Source organism: Hirundo rustica, chromosome 5 (genome assembly GCF_015227805.2).
Source record: "Hirundo rustica isolate bHirRus1 chromosome 5, bHirRus1.pri.v3, whole genome shotgun sequence".
Classification (NCBI taxonomy): domain Eukaryota; kingdom Metazoa; phylum Chordata; class Aves; order Passeriformes; family Hirundinidae; genus Hirundo; species Hirundo rustica.
The window spans coordinates 26,129,222-26,152,255 of NC_053454.1; the positions used below are offsets into that span (position 1 = coordinate 26,129,222).

Below are 23,034 nucleotides of genomic sequence, written 5' to 3' on the forward strand. Positions count from 1 at the left end.
TTAATGTGCTAATTGGATAATCTTGAAGTTTTATCAGAAATTTACCTTGTAGAGAACGCTTCTCATGGCTGTAATGAGTGAACTCTGAAAATACACAGTCTGCCAGAATTGTATTGCTGTGTTTTTCAGTGTGCTATTCCAAAGCTGATTTGCTTTATCATGAAAATATTCACAGAGTTTCTTAGTTGTCAGTTATGCAAGTAACAGGAGGCAGAAAATTGACATTATAATAATAGAGCAGGTTCCTATGATGCTGCCTTCCTGTAAAGTGTCTTGCCTCACATTCATATTTTTGGGTGGACAAACACAGTGTTTTATATAAATTGTTTCAGATTTTTTCTTCCTTTCTTAGCGGAGAAAATAAAAGGCATGTCAATTTATGTTGTTATGTTGTTCTGCTTGGGGTAACATTGTGTATTGATAGGATTTTTTAAATTGAATATACAGCTTTCATTCTGTTGCATCTAGTTACTCTCAGAGAAGATACTATTTTTTTTTTTTTTGTACTTGAACAGGTTTGGTTTGCTGTCAATTTAAAATTCTTTTGATTTCACACCCTTAGTACACATTAAATACAGGAGAGTTCACAATCATAGCTGTTAATTTAGTGGGTATTGGGAACTGATGTTTTGTCAAAGTTGGGTCACACCCAGTTTGCTGTGAAAATGTGTATGTTGAGCCCCTGATTCACTGAACAGCCATAGGAATTCAATCTTCTTCTTCCCTTTTCCTACATATCTCCCAGTAGTACTCCCTTGCTTGAGAGTGGGCCTTTACATTCTCATGGTTTTGTAGCAGCTACCCAATCATCCATGAGCAGCTTCCATGAATTTGGGAATTTTTAACTGAAACCAAGTGTCTTAGAGCTGATGGCAGGGTTACTCTTGCTGGGAGCAATGTGACTAGATGTATAGAACAATGGTGTTAAAAAATTTTTCAAGTTTTCCTATGGACCCCCATACCTGTATATTTATCAATAATTGAGAATTAACTCAATGTTTATTGTACAGCTAAGTAAATTTTCTTTTCTTCCTCAAATTAAAAATAACATTAAAAAAATTAACTTTTATGCCTTAAATCAAACAGCAGGAAAGGAGTCAGAATGCTTCACTATGAACATTTCTAAAAAACCCCTATAAAATAATTGTTTTAGCAGTTTCTTAAACCTTAAAAATAAGCAGGCCTGTATAAAGGAGCTGGTAGCATTATCCCCAAGTTCGTTGTTACTAATATACATGAACAGAGAGAATAGGGTTGCAAAAATGTGCCTCAACTCTTTCATAGCCGGTAAAGCTACCAAAACCCCTGGTCCTGAATGTTTCTGTGTTTCCCCAAATTAGTGGGCATGTTTAGAGCCCAAAGTAGGTACTAACCTGACCTCTGCTTTTTTCCCTACTGAAGTTGTTTGGAACACAGCTACATGGAAGAGAAAAGTGTAAATGAAAAGTGATTTGATTTGATTTGCTTATTGAAAGCTAAGCAGATTTGCAGAAACCTGGGGAAATCATTAATATTCCAGACTGAACCCCCAACTTTCTTGCCTCTTTGAGATTCAAGAAGAAATACGCACTTGTCCACTGTTTGCTGGAAGCTGAAAGACCCGTTTGTTCTCCTCATGGGGGACTCTTGTGTGTGGCCCTGAGTGAGGACCTTGCCCAGCTGCAGGAGGCATGTCCAGCTCAGCTCCTTGGTTCCCACAAACACACCAGACCTGCCATAAGAAGGCTTTGCTTGCAGCCCAGTCTTCTTCACCCACAACCAAAAGAAGTTCTCTGTAATCTTGTACATGAAACAGGGAGTCTCAAAATAGAATTTTACTTTTTGCAATTTAGTTTCCTATTAAGTTATTAGTAGAAATCCACAAATCCTTGGATTTTAATCTCAAGGCACCAGCTGGGACAATTTGCATCCCATTACCCTTTCAGACCCTTGCCCTGGGTTTGTGCTAGTTCGGCACAGCCAGTGCAGCTTTGGCACACATATGCCTTGAGTTTATACTTTGAAAAATATAAACCAAGAGCCTGGTATGGGCTGCTTTCACAATGTGATGCTGCAGTAAGCAAACAAAGGATATGTGATAAAGACTCTGTGCAGTCATCTGATACAATGGACATTGAATCAAGTAGAATTTTCACCTATCCTTGAAAGGAGAAAAAAAATCTTAAGGTGAAAGAGAAATGGAGAGTTAGATTTCCTTTGCCAAAACTTGAAGTAAATTATTCAGGATTTAAAATTCATAGTGCATAATCTTTGTGTTGTTGTTTTTCCAGTTGCTCACTTAGGGTTCCATTTTCAGGATATGAGATCTTGCATGAACAGCTTCTAAACCCCAAAATTTTCAATTCATTCCTTACACAGAATGATACACATTCTTTTCTACTTCTACTAACTCACAGAGGAAACATATTTCTAGTGCATTAGATTTTTATTTTAATTATTAAGCTAAAGTTATTTTCTATATAAATCAAATACCAAAATAATAATAAAAAAAAGTTTGGGTTAATTTTATACTTTAAATACAATTATTAATCTTAACTATTTTAGGGTAACTAGCATTTTAAACAGTGCAACTGATACAGGTAAGGGTGAATTTGGTCGCAGTGGCTGATGCCTAAGCATCAATGCTGGGTTATTAACAACATCAAAATAACATTAGCTATGGTAAGTAGAAAACATTTCTGCTGGTACAGTGCCGTGGAGTCAGTGCGTATGGCTGTGTGTTCGTGCAGGGGGGCGAGGTGTGTTTTTTAGGGTCCCCTGAAGATGTTATGTAAGACCGCATGCATTTTTCCTCCCTGCCCCTCCACACGCCAGAAAACGTGCAGCTGTCAGCCCGCTTTGAGTCTGCATTGTGGCCGGGAGCCGCGGGCGAGCGGGAGCCGGAGCCCTGCTGGAGCCGCTCGGACCTGCGGCGGCCGGCGGCCAGAGTTGCCAGCTGTGCAGCGTGAGACACGAGCGGGCTCCGTGCCTGGCACGGCTCAGCACGCTACGGCACTACAATCTGCTGGATCTGCAGAGCTAAGCAGGAGAATGGGAGTGAGTAAATGGCCAGCGTTTGCTGCTGGAAAGGTTTCCTACAAGTACTGCAGATGTGACGGTGTAAAAGGAAGTATGCGTGGGCATGTCCAGCCCAGCCCTGGCAGACCTCAGCCTCCAGCGGAGTGAAGGGCAGGTTTAAAATGTGCCTCTGGGAGGAAGTATTAAAGATCTCGTTCTGAAATACCTGAGCTTGCTGATGTGCCTGAACACAGGCTACAGAAAGCTCAAAATGCTCACATAAGAAACATTTCAAAGTCTGGGTAAGTGGGGTTTTTCTATACAAGAAGTTGGAAGTGCCATTGCTCTCAAACAATCTGAATGCCAAAGACAATGGGAAAAGCATCCACTATCACCCTTAGTCTTTTTCACCCTTCATCTGCAGAGGAAGTCACTATACTGTAATAAAAATAATTTAAAGGTGTGTTTTCTCAGGAAGGGTGAATTTTGTGCTTTCTGCACAAGAAGATGTTTTAGTCTCCATTTCTAGATATGCCCTACCTGGGGTTTAGTTCATTCGGCAAGGCTCTTAACTTGGTTTTTCAACGGCTATAACAATATAGGAATTGCCATGATGGTCACCCTGTCTTCCACGCTGGCTAGTGATCCTTCTAGGAGGAGAGCTTCACTGGTGCCCACTCACGTCCTTCACTGATCAGAGCTGTGCAATTTCCTTACACAAAGGCTGCATTTGGATCATGTAAATGCAGGTGTTTTGTAGCCAAGGCTCTGTGTAGGTCATGTGTCTTGAAGCTGTTTTGTTTGCTTCTACCATATCCTGTGGCAAGAATGCCCCTGATGTAATTGTGCTGTGTAAAGCAGAGTTTCTTTTCTGTTTGGTTTAAATCTGATTTTGCTGAGTGCTGATGAGTTTTGATTTTACAAAAACATCAGTTACTTGCTCCTTATTCATCTTTCACTCTTTTACAGACATAGTATTCCTCACCTTGAGATGTTTTCAGCCTGGAAAGTAAGTTAATCTATTGTGATGAAACCAGTTTCAATTCCTGATCATTCATTTTTACTTTATTTTTTCTTTCTCCTGTTTCTGTCTCTGTGTTGCACAATTTCTGAGATACACTGGAAGGACCAAAATATTCAAAACGAACACATGCCATAGATTGGTCTGTAGTCTAAATCTATCTTTTCCCCATTTTTTTCCCTGGGAATTGTTAATGTTCTATTTGCCTTTTGGCTGTCATAGACCACTGATCCTGCATCTTGCAAAATGACTCCGAGGTCCCTGTACTGAAAAAGTCAGAGTAATTTAAAATCAACTGTGTGATGCAGTTAGTATTTTTCTGCATGACTATGAAGCTTATTAGTCAGTCTCTCATATAAAGGTTTTTTTTTTTTTTCCTGGCTCTGTAATTTTGTCATCAAGAAATACTTGTGCTTTCCTTTGTCAGATTATCTGTTAAAATCTTGACCAGATGCCCCCTAACATGTCCCCAAATGCCTTCTCAGGCATTCTAGATTTTAGATAGCCTTGAGAAGTCTCATTTATTTCCTGGAGAAACTTACTTTTTTGAGGGACTTACTAGGAAAAAAAAAACCAACCAAACCAACCAAAAAACTCTCCATACCCATACAGTGTACAAGTGGCTTAGTATTTCAAGGATACTGAACTACTGTAATACTGATGTCAGAAGTTGGATTCTTTCTTTTCTCAAATGGATTTTTTGTGTGTGATACCAAAAACAAGTTGGGTGAGTGGGATAAATTACCAACACTCTTTCACTGGTAGAAATGAACATGAGGAAGGGACTGCTGCTTCCAAGTTAGTGTTGCTGCCACTTCTTATTTCCCACAGGGCCTGGTCCAGCTTGCTCCTGTTGTAAATCCTGCCCCAGAACCTGCTCTCCTCTTACCAGTTCACTCCAGAGCTCCTCTCCTATTACCTGTTGTTGCATAGCATGCCCTATTCTCTAAAAATACAATAAAATGAGCCCCAAATCTTTGTTTTGATAGGGATTTATAAAAACCTGGATTGTGAACTCTCATGTCCCTTTCATTCCCAGTTTTAGAAGAGAATTATAGATCAGCTGGCTTGACTAGAGTCCACCGACTAAGGATTTAAACAGGAATGTGCTCTTTTCAACCTGTAATTGCTTTCTCTTCTAAAACACCTTTTAAAAAAAAAAAATTGGAGTGAATACCATATTTGTAAAATGAATGCCAATTCATTTGGCCAATGAATCAATTAAAAGTAAATTCTTTAATCTGCTTGTATGGAATGCACAATAGTAACGGCCAACAATGATTAGCTCATTAAACTACACATAATTACTACAAAACAACTGCTTTTAAAGACCTTCAAAAGAACAGTTTGCCCATTAGCTGTGCTCATTTTTCCTTTGATATGCATGAATTTAGTGCAAATACACCTTAGATTCACAAACTGCCTTTTTTCATACCTGTATCAAGTAACTCATGAACTTAGATCCACACAATTAGATAATCAGCCTTTTGCAAAGTATGGAAACAAAGTTAGAAAAAAAGGAGACAAGAAATTTTATACATCAGTATATTTATTACAGAAAAATAATCAAAAGTAAAAACCAAAATTACATTTAAAGCAAAGTTCAGTAGCTAAGTTTTAATCACAAGAGGTAACGCTGGCCACAAGAACAACCTCTGAGAGTCTGACATGCAAGGTCCTCTGTCCCACACGTCACTCTCCTTGGCATCACCTGCACGTAATGGCTTCCCTCAGATAACCCAGGCACGAACCTTGGTGCAGCTTCTGGTGGTTATCTTGACAGCAGATGAAGGGGAAGTAGCTCAGACATGTCACCATGCAAGTTTTGATGGCCATCACAGTACCCCCATGACAATTACATGATTTTCACAACGGAGGTCGCCTTCTCTGTGGTTGTGTAACTCCCTCTCCCTGGAGCCCCTGTAGAAGGCTCCCCAAGGCTCACCTGCCTGTACACAGCAGCAGCTGTGACACAGCACTCCTGTGTATCCCTGATTCCAACTAAAAGCACTGTGGAAAAATACTGTAGAAAAGTAGCAACTGTAAAACTGAAGCCCCTGTTGAGACAGGGGTTCATAGTGGCTCAAGAATTCAAGAGGCTAAACATCAAGTATAAAAGTATAAAATTTTATAGTAAAAAACAGAACAGAGAGGCTAGTCAGTCTAACCCTTCCCCTTCTGCCTGGCGGTTGCTTGGCTAGGAAAGGCCATCCAAGTGCTTTATCAGAGAACTAAGTATTCAATCTAATCACTTTGTCAAATCCAGAATGTCTTTTGTGTTTACTAACCAATTAGTAGTTACATTACACTCTTCCACCCTATATATTTTGCTTACAGAATTTCTTTGGGGCCAGGTAAAGATGTCCATAGAAGCTAATTCAAAAGAGGGGCACTAACCAAAGGCATAGTATAAAAGCAAACAGAAAAAGCCCACAGAAAAGTGTCTTCATCAACTGACAGCAAAGCCCAAACTTTTCAGTAGCTGCACATTTATTTCCATGGGAAAGCCATCACTGTGTTTAGGGGAAGTGCCTGCTTTTGATGTCCTGAGATGTTTCATGGAAGACTGTGTGTCCTGCTGTTTGTAGAGAGCATGTGCTATCTAGGTTTGGGTTTTTTTCAGCATCTGGTGGCCTGAGATTTTGTGCAACCATAAACTGTTCCAAAATACTGTGTGTTCTTGTTCACATGCTTTTGAATATCCCTGGCAAAGCGGACCTTTGTGTGAAACTGGCTTATAGGAAGTTGGTTCAGCACAGTAACCGCAGTCTGACAATACTCTGAATTTGGTACTCTTAAAGTACTCCAGAACCAAGGGCTGAGCTCAGAGACTGAACAGCTGCTTCACTGTGCAAACCATTTCCCAGAATTCACAGAATCACTAGGCTGGAAGAGACCTTCAAGATTATTGAGTCCAACTCATGCCTTAACACCTCAACTAAACTATTTAAACATCCTCATAACCCTTTCCGTTTGACATAGACAAACGTTCCAACATAAACCACTTTGTTACCCAAAGTATTTCCAGCATCTAGATGCACTAGACAAATGTAATTTTTCAACACTAAGAGCTAAATTGCATTGAAGAGAGGAAAATAAACCAACACGTGCTGGAAAGAGAGGAGTGTATTTCAAAAATTGCATTTCAAAAAACAGGTAGGTAGTACAAACAGAACTAAGTAACAATATACAACTATTTCAAATAAGTGAATTTATAGCAAATCTAAAAGACAGGATCACAAAATTATTATTTCTAGTCTACAGGAAAGTGCCTTGAAAGAAGTTGGTCTGTAAGGTTTTTATCACGTTCACCACATCTGTAAACAGAAGAAAAGGACCTGTTATTTATGTGAGTGCCACCTTGCTTTCAATGCAAAACATGGAGATTCTTGGTGATTTCTCTGAGAACATTCCAGAGTCCCTGAGGATAAAAGATACTACCTTTACATTACTCCTAAACATGAATACAATTTTATCTTGGTGGTCTTCCTAGGTACTGCCAGAGCTTGCACTATATATTTCACATGGATAGTAGCAGGATGTGCTCAGCACGGACTCTGTACATTTTTAGAGCACAGCATGCTAAATTAATAATTTTTATTGGAACATAGAAAAGGTTTAACAATACAGAAAACAACATAATGCTTACAGTATGTCCTGGTTTGGGGCAGATTCGGGAGGAAACCTCTGAATAGCATCCCTCTGGGAAGCAAACCCAAATAGGCCTCCCCCAATCAGTCCGGGAAAAAATCTCCTTAGAGAAAAGTGGAAAAAAACTTTATTTAACAAAGTGCCCACAAGCACGAAAGATGAATAATATGAAATAACAAAAGCTCTCGTAGCTCTGAGGTGAGATGGCAAACTCAGAACGTCCTTGCAGGTGTAGCTCGGCTCACTCAGTCTCTTATCACTCCTTCTGGTGCTGGAAAATGCCCAAGTCCAGGCCCCGGTGGGCTGCAGGTGTGAGCTCCTGGTGCTCTTCTGGGTTTTCAGTCCAGAGCAGGTTTGAACAGTCCCCAAAAAAAGAATAAAACAGTCCAGGGAACTTCTCTGCCTCAACTAGCTAAAAACTAAAGCAAAGGAGGTCTCTGTCCCACTGTCTGTCCGTGCCTCAGATGATACAGTCCAGGAGTGGAATGTGGAATGTGTAGGAGTGAGGGCAGTTTCTGCAAACAAACTCCGCGCTTCTTCTTGTCCCCCTTCGCTCTCAGAACCAGTCTTAAAGGTACAGAACACAATATCCAACACAAACAGAACAGAGGATTGGGGATACAAGCATCATAAAGTCACTCCAGGACACAGTACTTCTTTTCCCAAGTTTCTAAAACTTGTCCATCAAATTTGATTTCCAGCAAATTCAAAAGACCACACTAGCCCAAACATAGTGGCTTTTTCATTACAGCAATTAAAACTTGAAAGAACTACACATACCTTACATAAGTTTCTGACTAAGCTTTCAAGCCCTTTTAAAAACCAAACAAGAAGACCTAAGCTGCTGGTAAAATGTGCAGCAATCAAGGTCTTTGATGAACATGTGAGCTGGAGGAGGGAACAGGTTCCACAGCAGAAATTTCAGGATCCATTACAGGAAAAAATGAGGAGAGGGGCCTGTGGCATTCTGTGTTCTTCTCCTCAAAAAGCTGCAAGGCTCCTTTGTATTTGAGACAACCTGGAATTTATTTAAAAGCTAATTGGTACTTCAGGTACACACCTGAAAAAATATTGTCAGCTGACAGAGGAAGGCTGAAAAATAAAATTTATTTGGATTGAAGGTTCAGCAAGCTGCAGCTCTGACAAACAATAGGGTAAATCCCACAATAAATATTTGATTCCCCTACACAGATAATTGCTAGTGAGTGACCATTCTCAGTTAAATATGCTTTGGGGTCCTTATTTGAAATAAGTGAGCCTACAAAAGCATTTATTTAAGACAAAATCTTCAAAAGCAGTTAATCAGCACAGTATTGCAAGATGTTAATTAAGCTTCTAGGTGCTAATGGATTTAGAGTGTTATTTATTCAGAGTTATCTCAGTCTGTCTCACTCCCTCCTTCATGCTGGCACCAGCGAGAAACCCTTCAGAAAGCTTTGGGGGATTTTTTTACCCGTGTCCTCATACCAAACAAGAGCAGAGAGCTGGTCTGGAGGGCGAGCTCACTTCATGATCTCTATAGCTGGCACAAGAGAAGCACTGCTTCTTTTGGCACAACCCTATTAGGTGAGCCTAAGCCAAAGTGCATTTTCTCCTGGTGGCTGAGCACTTGCAGCACTTGATATAAAATGCCGAACCAGTGGCAAAGTTGATTAAAATCAGGACTTTATTCTAATGGCTTCTTTAAGGACTCCGAAAACTCTTCAATCCTCACTGCCACAATGTATTGTTGCATAGTAAAAGTCCATCAATATCTCTCTTCTGGGCAAGTAAACAGGTTCTGATAGGATATTCCTCCTTGCAGATTGTCTGTGGGCATGCACTTTAGAGTAAGAAAAGGACCATTACCAATACCTTTGTCCAAATTCTTACATTATATATACTTGACTCAATCCAACAATTTCTGCATCAGACTTCTGTTTTTAGCTGTATAAACTCCAGTGGCAGGGTTTCAAACAGGCCCTCTGCTCTCCTCTCTTGCAGGCAGCCAAGCTATTTGCAAACACTTTCACACATTCTCGTGCCTGAGGGAAATGCAGAGCAGCTTACCACAAGCAGAAAGTGTGAAAGCATTCTTAAAAAACACAGCCGCTGGCCCATTTTTCATACAGCGCAAGTCCTTTTAAGCACTCCCCTACCTTCTACCCTGTAAACCCTCCTTTTTCACAGAGGGAACTTCCCCCTTTCTGGGGTGAGAACACCACATGAGCCCTGCCCCACCACAGCAGACTGCTCTTGCACCTCTATTACGCTTCCCCACTAAGGCTCTAGCCAAACTGTAGTACTGAATTCAAAGAACCCAGACCCAGTTGTGCCTGCTTTTAGCTCTCAATATTTCAATGCATTTCTAAACATCAACATTATCCATAATTATTTTATTCTTAAGTAAAACAAGCTAGAAATTGAAAGAAGTTGTATTTGTCTTAATACAGGCAGTCAATCCAAATTAATTCCACTTAGGTCAATCAGCAGTACTCAGCTACAGCTAAAGAAAAACTTCTTCACAGATGGGGGATTTAAAATTAGCATGAAAGGTATGTACTGTAAAAATTAAGAAACAAAATTAATCAGATATTACAGAATGTTTCCTTGAGTAATGATTGGATTTTGATCCATTATTAAAATCTGTGATTTTCACTATATTGTTCAAAAGAATACCATTCAACATGGAAAATAACATGAGATTTAAAAAAAAAAAATTACAAGGTTGCCTACCTGGGACTAAGATGCTGAAGGAATTGAACCTTCTTTCTCATTCGATCCCAGTTTTGCTTTACATTCTTTGCAAGCATGATGACACTGCCTACAATATTGAAAGCAAATAAAACATTGAAGAATTTTGCTGGATTTCTTCTAATACAACCATATAGCATGATGGCAAAAGTTCTTGAAGAAATAATCTTTTGCTTATATTCCCAATTTTTTTTTTAATATGGGATATAAACTGCAAAATATGACATCTAAATGTCTCAGCCAAAAATGCCCATTAATTAGCATTAAGTACTCCTTCTAACAATTGTTAAAATATAACAGGATTTTCTAAGCAGCAGAAAACAGTGCTTGCCATTGTACCTACGAGCAAACTGAGCTAGGAGTAAGGTGTATAACATTTTGTGTAATATCAAGTATATACTTCGTTATGTGGGGGAAGAATAGAAGTAGAGAAATAGAGGGATAACAAAGGAGTTTCCCATTATCAGTCAGGCATTTTTATAGGCATAAAGGCTCATGCTGGTCTGGGGGAAAGATGTGGAAAGACAAAGGAGAATAATTTTTCAGACAGTATTTTTGGAAATGTGTTTTGTAAGTGAAAGATTTAGACTTTATTAAGTATAAAGCCATATTTAGAATGGAGAGTATAACAGGCAGCTGAAGGAGGAGATGGGAAGGAAGTCAGAGTCTGATTTGATGTGAAGGAGTACTTTATGTGAAGCTGAGAAAACAATGACTAAAACATGGAGGCACCAGGTGACAGAAATCAACCATTGAGATCTTACAGTTAGAGATGCAAGGTAGAAAAGCACCCTCTCAGTTTGTGCTCTTCATGGTTTGGTATGACAGCATGAGCTTGGGCAAAGCCACAGAGGAGAGAGAGGTTGGAATGTGGGTTGAGATTGATACTGTTGTTAAAATATGAGAACGTTATAAAGAAATCTGTAGCATATTTGGCCTGAGGTATGTTCCAAAGGAAGATTTAACGGATTGAAGTGATAGCATGGACAATCTTAGCAGTATGATACTAGATGAAAAGAGAATGAGTAACTGTTGTCACATCACACCTAAAAGGACAATAATTTCATTTAAATCATGGATATCCTAGTAAAAGGTATCACAATGAGTTTAATTTGCATTTTCTCAAGAATGTGTAGTAGTTTCTAATACTGCAATATATAGCCCAATACTATGATTAGTACCTCAGGATCTAATCAAAGAATATAAATTCATCATTTTGCTGCATATAATTTTTACTGTGTTTTAGTTTATTTTGATCTAAGCCTAATAATTTAAATAAGCACAGACCTTTTTTGTTGTGGACCAAATGGTGCAATACCAATTTTCTGAAACTTTTTTTGGCATTCCCCCATGTATGACATCTTTCCAAGGGCAAAACCCAAGATACCTGCAACTATAGAGAGAGAGCAAAACATTGTTAATACAACAGCTTAAATCAGGAGTGTGCTATTGGCTCCATTTTTATTCTTCTGACAAATTGTGTACCACATCTTCTCAGAACATGTCACAAACACATGTGAAGTTATACAAAGGTGAATTCAATAATTACTGAAAATTGGTTACTTATCATGAGAGAGAGCAACTGGTCCAAAATAATATTCCTGCATACAGGAAAATGATATAATATTTAGAGGAACAGATTATAGAAGATAAGATTAATTCACAATGTCAGCACTAATTGTTCTTGCATTTGATTGCACACCATGGTTTACTTCTAATGATCACTCTTTTAACCAAACTTCTCTGGCCTTCCAAGAAGCTAGAACATCAGCTTGCCATACTGCTGCACTGTGCCTTTCACTCACTAGGGTCAGAATAAAAGACTACTTCAATGTCCTTGATGTCCTGCTGAATTTCTGCTAAAGTGGGAATCAATTTAATTTCTTATCATTTACACGCCACCTCACTGTACAGTTTTCTGTGCTTCTATTTGTTTTCTTTATCAATCCATGGTTCTGAATTGCACAGTTGAGATCAATCAAATAAACACACCAAAAGGATCATACCATTTTATGTATTACAGTATTGTGACTTCTTGATACCATAAATTGTGCAATCTGCCAAGCACAGCTGATCAATGAGGCTGACACAATTTATAAACAAAGTGGAGACTAGAGTTTATACCAATTTGAGAAATTGCATTACATAAATATAAGCTGCTACTGAAAATATTTACACTAGAAGAATCTTGTTTCATACATTTCTTTTTAAACACATCAGAAATCTGATTTCCTAATCTGCTAGGGTAACATACAAATTCCAAAAAGAGAAGATTTTGGAAAGAAATTCAGCGAGATGCATCTAAAGTCTGCATATTGCCTGTAAATAATCTTTTCTTTGCTTTTAGAATTGGGTACAACTTACATGCCATCTTGGGATATGGACCAAATCTTGGGCTTGCTGAGAAAATGCCTACAATAAAAGGAAATAGTCAGAAAGCTTATTCACTTGAGGAACTCACCAGCACTCAAAACCAGGGCACTAATTTTCCTACGGCTTTTGTATTTCTTAAGGTGAGGATGGTATGAAGTCCACTAACTCAGATTTCAATACATTAGGGCACTTTCTATTCCACTAGTTCTTAGTGCACGTGTTTTGGGGCAGTCCTAGAGTCATAGGAGGAAGAGAATCTGGACCTTGCAGGATTCAGTTCAGGTAGGAATTCAGAGTGTAAACCAACATGAAAGCAGCATGTCTGCCACTGGTGACACCAGCAGCACTGCAGAGGAAGTGATGGTGGCTTATGCTTCAGCACAAACCAATCCTGCATATAAAACAGCAAAATTAAATCTCTTACACAGGATCCAGCTTCTTGTGCTGTGATAAGTAGTATGAAACTGCTCTTTGGTAGCTTTCTGTGGCTATCAATTAAAACAGTACCATTGGTATCTAGCCTTCTCCTCTGGAGAGGAAAGATCATACATTTTGGCCTTCAAGAGGAGAACACGGTGTGCTAAACAAGAAAAGCAAAAGACTATCTTTAGCTTCTCCACCAAAATCCACGTTCCCGCGGTGAATCTCAGGAGGTGAAACCAGTATTCCTCTGAGAACTAGTGTGTCTGGCAGAGTAATGCCATACTGTGGAGGAGGGCTCCACACAGCAAGGTTACCGTGGCAAAGGGAAGTGAACACTGGTTCCACTGTTACATACATTCAGACAGTAATAATGAGGCTTAGAAGCTCCAGCATCTTCTAGAGGCAGGGTACTGTGTGCAGCCACCAGAAGAAAGTATTTAGACAGAGGAGCATTCAGCCTACGCTAAGCACAAAGGCCTTTGCCCGCTGTGATCTGTGCAATTTTATATTGTGTCTCTAGGGGGAGGGGAGGAACAAAATGTTTGTTTCTAATCATCCCTTTCCAACTGTTGACACACAGTAATGATTATTTAAAAGGCATTTGTTATTTCACAGCTGGTCAGAAACATCCAAGTGCAATGAAGAGAATTAGAGAAGAGTACCTGATGCCAGAGGCTGGCATGTGAGCTACGGAGACAGCCCCAGTGCTGTTCCTATCACTGCTCACCCTCTCTCGAATGTGTGATCCTTCTCTGACACACCCTTACTCCTTCCCTCCCTGTCTCCCTACAAGCTCACAGGTCAAGGATGGAATAGGGAACCCACATCAGCCTCTTGTGATACAGCTTAGCAGACTTCAGGATGGATGCCCCTCACTCTTGCCCCAAAACACCAACCTCAACCTTATACATAGTCAAGACCCGCAGCGGGGAAACTGAAGGTGCCATGTGGAGAACCAGGCTCATCCACACATAAACAGAATACAATTTTCTTTTGTGTTAGCCTGCAGATCATGAGCCATCTCCACAGAAAGCTGTCTGTCTCCTCACTTTGGCAGTACTCCTTGTCCCTTTGCAGCAAAGCTGTAGTCATATTGATACATGGTCACTGTAAAAACATTGCCAGCATTTTCAAACAACAACAGTTAAAGCTACAGTACCCAGTTCTAATGCCTCTGCTTGGGTTGTACAATGCTTTGCCCTACCAGCTGCCCCAGTGAAGACTCTACTCAAATATATGTGAACTATGGTGACAAAATCCAGCCACCAGTCTCTGGATTTGAGAATTCTCTTTTCAGTTCATGTTCTTGCAAAAGGATGATTGTGGCAATGCACACATAATAATCAAATCACCATAGCAATGATGGTAATGAGCGAGAAGAATATTGATCTTGCAAAACAGCACTTCATTGATGTACTTTTTTATCTTTACCTTTTGAGATTAGCCCCTGGGTGACAAGCATGCTCCCAAGAGATAAAGGAAGAGCTGTGAAAATGAAAAGGAGAGTAGCTGGTATCAGCCAAAAATTGTTTTGTATTTGGTAAATACTCTCTTTTATGTTAAATGTTTTCTGTTTCTAATGTTAAACACATTATTTCTAAACATTAACTTTGCCTACTGTCTTAATCACCTGTCACATGTGCTCATTCAGATGATATTCTCTTCAAAGAAAAGATGTCCTCACACAGTGCCAGGCATCAGCCATGCTATAACATCTGGAGCTAATGCAATATATATGTATTTTTTAAATAATAAATAATTAATAGTTCAGTTTCCACAATCTGAGTATCTCCTCTAACTACTGCAACACTTGTAATGACAGCAGCTCCAATGGAATGCTGAAACCCCTTCCAACCTTCTCCATTAAGGAAACGTAATTTAGATCCAAACTGAGAGGGTGGAAGTAAAGGCACTAAAACACCAAGCACTGATCTTTTAGATGTCCTAACGTATGAAGTATTTCACAAATCAAAGACACATAGCCATGCCTGCCTTTCATTCAAAGGCAAGGGTAAGTATGTAACAAAGTAAAACATTCCTAAGGTGGTTGTAATAACGAATTTCAAGAATTCAACAACTGCTAAATTTCATATTAAACAAGACCTCAATTCAACCACCTTTACCTAGAACAATTATGCAAACAATTCAATTAAACCTTTAAGAATACAAAGCTTAACTTAACATGAGAGAGTTAACTTACAACAGTGATCCAACAAAAAAGCATTTGGCAGACAGTTTTGCAAACATACATCAAGAAGTCATTCTGTGTAGTAAGTCTGGTAAGAATTACTTCGGATCACTCACCTCTGTACCAGAAACTTTCCTGTTTGCATTCTCTACTGATCTTTGCAATCTCTTTGTCTTGAATTTGGGAGATGGGACAAAATAACATTGGCTGAAAGTATAAACCTGAATTAGTTTACTGAATTCAATCTCACAGGAAGGAAAAACAAACAAACAAACAAACAAACACAACAACAACAAAAACTTCCAAGCAAAACTCCTTATTCTGTTGTAAGCAGTGTGATGAAATCTTGATACCCCAATACAGAAACAGAAAGAACTACACAGGTTTTAAGTTTAAACCACCCATCTTGTTGGTCTTTACTTTCCTAAAATTGCCCAGCTGCTGCTTACCCCAGAAGCATATTGCTGTACGCCTGTTAGTCATTTCATTCTCATGAGCTACATTATGTCTCCCAGAAAGAAATGACAGGAAATAAAGGCAGAATGGCAGTTTTGAAAAATCAAGTTCTGCTCTGTACAGAAGTCAATTGAAGTTAAATAAGAGCAGATTTTGCAAGTATTTAGAAGAGGGTCAACACAACTCTGCCAGACTCCCCACAAGCAGAACTTTCTCTCTGAGCAATTTAAATATATCCATGGCATTAACTGAACTCAACCATACTGGCTTCACCCTAACACAAATCACGCCTCCAACAGACTTCTTTAAGGTAGCTCTTTTTTCACCCATTGTGATTGTGAGGAAAAAGGGACAGTATTCTCCCTTGCATTCTACTATCCAGGGTATTGACATGCAGACGTAAGATTATTTTTCTCTCTTTAAGAAAAGACTCAGTGTTGGCATTTGAAGTGTCATTATCAGACATAGGAGATAAATGGGTGTACTGGTTTCGACTGGACCTTTGAGAATTTATTTTCTCCACAGTAACTGATATGGTGCTCGGTTTTGACTTTATGACCAAACCAGTCTTCACAATACAAGGATATTTAATTACTGCTGATCTTACACAGAGTCAAGGCCTTTTCAGTTTCTCAGGCTGCCCCACCAGCAAATCAGCTGGGGGTGTAGAAGAATTTGGTAGGAGACACATCTGGGATAGCTGACATTCCAATATCATTATTGGGATATTCCAATTCCATACCAAGACACTGTGCTCAGCAAGAAAAGCCAAGGGAAAGGAGTTGTTATTAAATTAAAGTTAATTGAAATGTAAACATTTTTCTGTAAAAACACAACATGTTCAAACATACATATTCTTGAAAGAAAAAACAGATATCATAGAACAAACAATGCTTTAGAAAAAAGAGTACATTCATCTATTACAGGATTCTATCTCCTTTTATGTCTGACTGATCCATGATTTTATAGCCATAATAAGGAAATGCATTTATTGGCCATAGCCACCCATTTCACTTTATAGGTATAATTAATATCTCAGCCCTTCTTCAGGCACTGCTCCCACAGAAGTTAATGGTGGTGCTGCTTGGGCAAACAATATACAACTGGCTCCACTCCAGACCACAGAGAACCACATCAAACTGGTTTCAGAGCAAGGTCATAGGAAATACAGTAAAATACAAAAAGGCTGACCAAAAGATAAGGAAATGCATGTCAAGTGCACTGACAGGCTTTGCAACCTTTCTGCCTCCATACACACCTCGCCAGGTGTTTAGTTGCTTGGGCTCAGAGTCAGCTCTGTCATGGCACAATTGTGTAACACTGAGTTAGACTGCTGTGAAAACAGAAAACCTTGGAGAAAGCAGCAAGAAGCTTTGCCCAGCGCCTCTACTCTTCAGCTCAGGAGCTGTATATAAGCTTATATATAAGCTTGCCTTAACTGTTGTATGTATACCATGGAGATCCTTACCTTGCCTCACTAACCTGATCGCCTGGCTTAGCATCAGACTTGCCTGGCAATCACTGAACTGACTGCAGGCTGACTCTAGTTAACATCACTGGATCTGCTCTCCTCCCCTTTTTGGGTACTGTGGTACTGTGCTCCCTGTACCTGAGGCCCCAGCCACCCTGCTGTAACTTGTGTCCCTTTCTTGCAGATCAGCCCAATACTGCTGCCCTCTGGTAGTGTCTGGTTAGCAGAAAGTCATACCACACTTAAATTCCTCGGTTTCTCCATCAGAAGAGAATGTTCACATTCTGCAGTGCTGCGGACCAGATTCTTGTGCTGTACTGTTCCCTTCTCCCCTTCTGAACATGTGCATGCAGACCTTGATGGGGACAGGTTGTACTGGACTTGTACTCAGACACCACGGCTATGCCAGCTTGTAACTCAGGGCTTAAATCAGAGCCTTAAGATTCACAACTCCTAGCCCTCTGAGGACAGTGAACCAGGAAAAATAATACACCATCCTTTCCTCTCTTCATCCATATGCTTAAGCTGACATCTATTTCTCTCTTCAATAAGAGCAACTGAGACAAAATCCCAGTTATTCATTAGCAACAGCATCGAAATATAAGGGGGGAAACCCAGCTTACCCATCCAGGTTGCTTAACTGGAGGTGTCTGACTTCCCTGTTGGACTGTTTCAGAAGACATTGTCTCTTTCCTTGTAGTCTGCTACTGCTCTTGTTCAGCAGAAGCTATGCGTTTTATGCTTGGCTACTTCTCTTTCTGCTAGGTACAAAGGTAAAAAGTCAAGATATCATACTGATACTCAAAAGTCCAATGTTCATCTAGAAAGAAAAATTATCAGGTTGAAAGGAGTGTATTTTTTTACAGCAGATAGCATCCAGCCACTCAATACAGTTTATAGCACAGGTTATCACTTATCAGCAACACAGAGTTGTGTGCTACTTAAACAGGTAACTCAGTAACTAGAATTAAATGCTGAATCATGACTTAGTACAGTGTGCTCAATCATAAAGAAATTAAAATAAATATGAGCAAGTAATTGAAAACCTTTCTAATTTTTTAATGTATTGCAGGTCCAAGAAATAGCTTCTAGAATGCTGTGCAGAATTACTGCACTACTGCTACCCCCACTGCCATCATCTGAAGCCTGGATTCCATGGGCAGGAATGCCTATTCCCCACCAGGCATGCCTATCACAAACCAGATCTGTATCTCCAAAAACCCAATTCGGTTACACACATCCTTTAAAAAATAACACAAAAGAACAAATAGATTCCAAAGAGTTTTAGAGTTGCAATCTTCCATGCTTGAGAGCTGCGCTGCTAGGGAAAAGCAAGAAGGAAACTTATTTCTAGAGGAATTCAAACATCTAAATTGCAATTTTTACTGGCACTTTGCTGCATGGTCTGGCACTTTATTAACACAAAGGGCACTTCTGCTTTTCCAAAAGTACCCTCTGAGAATGGTGGCACTGAAAATCCAAAGTGACTGCAAAGGGCAGGGTTAAATAGAAAAGATATGCAACAATTTATTGAACTAATTTTTTTTTTTTTTTTCTATTGATAGTATTATTGTATAAACCAATCCCTGCACTTATTTTGGGGTCAGTTACACAGCTATGAAGTTCAAGCAATACTTCACCTACATTAGATATTGAAACAGCACAGCTTTTTTCAGTAATAGAAGCAACATAATCTCCTCTCCCCTTGGTAAAAAAAAAACAAAACAAATAAAGCATTGCATTCACACCAATCTGCACTTTGTTCTCAGACATTTGCAAAAATCACAATGATCACTATATCTTTGAAAACACCTAAGTCTGAAAACCATTAAGGAAAGGAATGAAATCCTGAAATCAGAGAACAAAGTCTAACAAATCCTCTGGAAAGGAGATATGATCAAATAAAATGCAATTGAAAAAAAAACCAGAAAATTTGGAAATGGAGTGAGTATGACCAAATGGACTGAGATGAAATGAGGGGCAGTGAAAATGACCAAAACTTGCCAAAGTTACTCCAATTAAAATCCTGAAATCGGGGAAGAAAAGTAACCAAAGAGAAAGGAGAAGAAACTGAAGAAATGTCATTTTCAAAAAAAAAAAATAGGAAAAATTCTGAAACCAAGTGAAAACAGCAAAAAGTGAATGGGATGACAAGAAGTACAGGGAAATGGACCAAAGCTTGACGAATTAATCCTCATGGAAATTGCAAGATTTCATTCACATATGAGGAAAGCTCACAGCCCTACACCATCCCCTTAGCCTGAGAGCAATTTAATTTTCATCAGTCTCTTGGCACTTAATGCAAAAAAAAGGACACAAAATATGAGAAAGATGCATAAAACTTTAAAGAAATTTGTGTCAATCAAAAATGAATCAAACTTTCTTATTCTTATCTGCTTTCTTATTCTTATCTACTCACAAAGCCTATTTGTGCAGAGGGCTGCATAAAAATAATCACTGGAAACAGTTTCTAACTGCTGCAACAGATTTAAAGTGCTTGTCCTTTTCATGATGATAAAACAGCTGAGTCAGAGGAGGAAAAGAAATAAAACAAAATGAAGGAAAAATAAAGGGTATAAATTAAGATTATAAAGATTTGCAGTTTGCCTTTGGCCTCCTATATTGTCCTAAGTACATGTTTCTCCTGAATTTTAAGTTATTCAGCCATGCTACTGCTTCAACATAAGAAGAACCCCAAAAATATTTAGCCCTTTAAGCAGCCTCATGGTACATCTCCCACGTGGGATGAAAGCTGAAAGCTGTACTGGCAAGAATGAAACAAAGAGACAGAGTTCATGTCATCAAAATATTATGTAACTGAATTATTAATATTCATACCTAGCAAACATGCTGTCCCCTATCTGAGGAATGTAAAAGTGTTCCAATATTTTAAGGCCCTGTGTCCTGGAAAGACAACTGTCATCCCAAAAAATAACTTTATTTCCATTAGCTTACTGGAGAAATGTAACTTTCTTGTAATTTTCTGTAATACTCATTGCTGTTTTCTCAATCTTACACGTAATTCTTAATGTAACAATTAAGTGTATATTCTGGGAAGAATTCCCCAATTATATTATTCTGTTTAAATGAAATACCCATATAACAGAAGATTAAATCAATGTGGTTTTGCAAGGATCAAATATTCAAAAAACTTAATTCATATTCTACAAGAAATGTTCCGGTTAATTTATTCATTTACAGAAAAAAAATGCTAATATTAGGCTCCTGAAAAAATCTCACTGTTTGAATACCTCTAATGGGATGATAAAGAAGTAGTATGCAAGAAGATAGCTAAGTTGTTCGATATGAGAGTTGTCAACTTCATATACTGTGTTTTCAACAAAAAACCTCCTTCTGAATAGGAATGGTGACCTCCTAATTTCTAGAACTATTTCAGGCAAGAAAGGGGGAGCCACAATTGCATGTATTAACTGGTCCACGCAGTGGGCTGTGATGCCCAGATCAGGCACCACTCATCAAAGATTTCAGAGAGGCACTTCCAGGACCATTGTGAGGAAGGTGGAAGATGACAAGGCTCAACATGATGTTTTACATCTATCTGAACTGGCTCTGCCTTAAACTCAGGCTCTTATTTCAAAGGTGAGTCTACAGAGCAGCTGCACTAGGTAAACAATGAAAAGGTCCCTGCCAACAACCTGACAGCACGGGGCTGGGAAATGCCCCATGCTTGCTCAGCCCTGCAGCAGCTGCTCAGTGCCCCCGCCCAGGGCAGTGCACACCCGGCCAGCACAGAGTATTTCTTGCATAGAATCACAGAACCAATTAGGCTGGAAAAGGCCTCTAACATCACCGAGTCCAACCTATGACCGAACACCACCCTGTCAACTGAACCACGGCACTAAGTGTCACGTCCGCTCCACCACCTCCCTCCTGGGCAGTCCATTCCAACATCTAACCACCCTTTTTGTGTAGAAATTCTCCCTGATTCTCCCTGCCTCTCTCCTCTGGCAGAGTTTGAGGCTATGTCCTCTTGTCCTGTTATCAGTCGTTGGGAGAAGACCAATCCTCACCTCAACCTCCTTCCAGATGGTTGTAGAGGGCAATAAGGTCTCCCTGAGCCTCCTTTTCTCCAGGCTAAACACCCCCAGCTCCCTCAGCCGCTCCTAACTGGACTTATACTCCAGACCCTTCAGAGGCTTCCCTGGACACGCTCAAGCACCTCAGTGTGCACCCTGAACTGACAGGCGACGGCCCCGTCGGGCTGTGGCGCACACGCCCCAGAGCAGCCGCCTGCGCCGGGCCCGCTGCCGAGAGCCGCGCCCCGACCCCCGCCTGCCCCGCCGAGACGCCGGAGAAACCCGGCCCCGCGGGAGCCCCTTGGAGCGGAGAGGAGGAGCGTCACACTCACGGCTCCAGCCGCACTTACCTTCCGCGGGCCGCCGGAGGGAACGGAATGGGCTGGGCTGACCCACGCGTGGGCCGGCCTGCGGAGAGCCGTGACTGGGCGGGGCCCGGCTGCTGGCCGTGCTGCCGGGCTGAGCCGTGCCGGGGCGGGGGCCGGCCCGCCCGTGCTGCCGGGCTCCAGCGCCACCTCCCGGCCGCCGGGCGCAGGGACACCGGGGCAGCCGGCCCGCGGAGCCCGCCCCGATCCCCTCGTGCCCCGGCCCCTCGCTCTTACGAGGATCGCACGAGCGCTTCTCGCCTCCCGGTGGGCTGCTCCGGTAGAACAGCGAGCACGCCAAGAAAACTCCTCCTTCTCGGATTTACCCCCTGAAATTCAGAACGCTCTTTTAGCAAGGGTATGTGTTAATGAAGGTAACAGAATCACAGAATAGTTAGGGTTGGAAGGGCCCTCTGGGGGTCGTCTGGAACGGGTGACACAGGAAGTCGTCCCGGTACGTTTGGCATGTCTAGAGAAAGGGAGACTCCGTGCCCTCCCTGGCCAGCCTCTTCAGTGGTCTGCCACCCTCAATGGAAAGACATTCCTCAAGCTGAGGTGGAACTTCTTGTGTTTAGTTTATGGCCACTTCTCCCCGTCCCGTTACTGAGCACCACCAAAAAGGGGTCTGGCACCATCCTCTGACACCCGCCTTTGAGATATTTATGTGCACTGACGAGACCCTCTTGTAGTCTTCTCTTTTCTAGACCAAACAGGCCCAGCTCCTGCAGTCTCTCCTCAAGAGAGATGCTCCAGGCCCCTCATCATCTTTGTGGCCTCCACTGGAGCCTCTCCATTAACTTGTCTTGTCTTTCTTATAGTGAGGAGCCCAGCATACGTGGTCTGTCCTAGGAATTGAAAATATTTTTTTCTGGAAATGAAATCTTGTTCTTTAAAAAAGAAACAACAAATTCTACTTTGACCATTTTGGAATGAAAAGTGTTGCTTATCTACTTCGATTTTAATGCTACAATGCTTATGTGAGGAAATAAATAAATTTTAATATTAACAAGAATTAAATAAGAAAGGCACTTTGATCAAGTAAAAATAATTTTGCAAGAAAATGTTATCTTGAAAATGTCAGTTGGGTGGGGTTGTTCTAGGAATATTGAAAAAATTTGTTCTACTTTCTCTGAAATGAGAAATGCAATGCCTTTCTTTATGAATAAGTTTTCTAAAACAAAAAAAAAATACAAACATGAGTCTTATTTTGCATTTTATTTTAATAAAAAAGGTCTCAGTTTTTATTTTGTTTTGCTTTTTTTTTTTTTTTTCCACAGCAAGACAATAGTTTTCAGTAGAGTATGCTAAATGGTGATATG

At 40.3% G+C, this 23,034-nt stretch overlaps 1 protein-coding gene across 8 annotated transcripts; it reads right to left on the reverse strand.

Moving 5' to 3' along the window:
* Positions 1-5,549: 5,549 nt before the first annotated feature.
* Positions 5,550-21,817, reverse strand: OCIAD2 (OCIA domain containing 2). 8 transcript variants are annotated; one of them, XR_005700934.2, is made up of 9 exons: positions 21,701-21,817; positions 17,937-18,071; positions 15,503-15,593; positions 14,630-14,683; positions 12,767-12,814; positions 11,690-11,795; positions 10,385-10,472; positions 7,668-8,687; positions 5,550-7,335 (listed from the first exon to the last, which is right to left on the reverse strand). XR_005700934.2 is itself a non-coding variant. In XM_040064934.2 (8 exons), exons 2-7 carry the CDS (start codon positions 17,994-17,996, stop codon positions 10,391-10,393), a joined length of 441 nt encoding a protein of 146 aa, XP_039920868.1. In that variant the 5' UTR covers positions 17,997-18,071; positions 21,701-21,817; the 3' UTR covers positions 5,550-7,335; positions 10,385-10,390. The 8 variants fall into 8 exon arrangements, 4 of the variants coding, with proteins under 4 accessions (XP_039920868.1, XP_039920869.1, XP_039920870.1 ...); XR_009207869.1 differs by having other exon boundaries at positions 7,668-8,236; positions 17,937-18,074; positions 21,701-21,780; XR_009207868.1 differs by having other exon boundaries at positions 7,668-9,478; positions 17,937-18,074; positions 21,701-21,780.
* Positions 21,818-23,034: the final 1,217 nt, after the last annotated feature.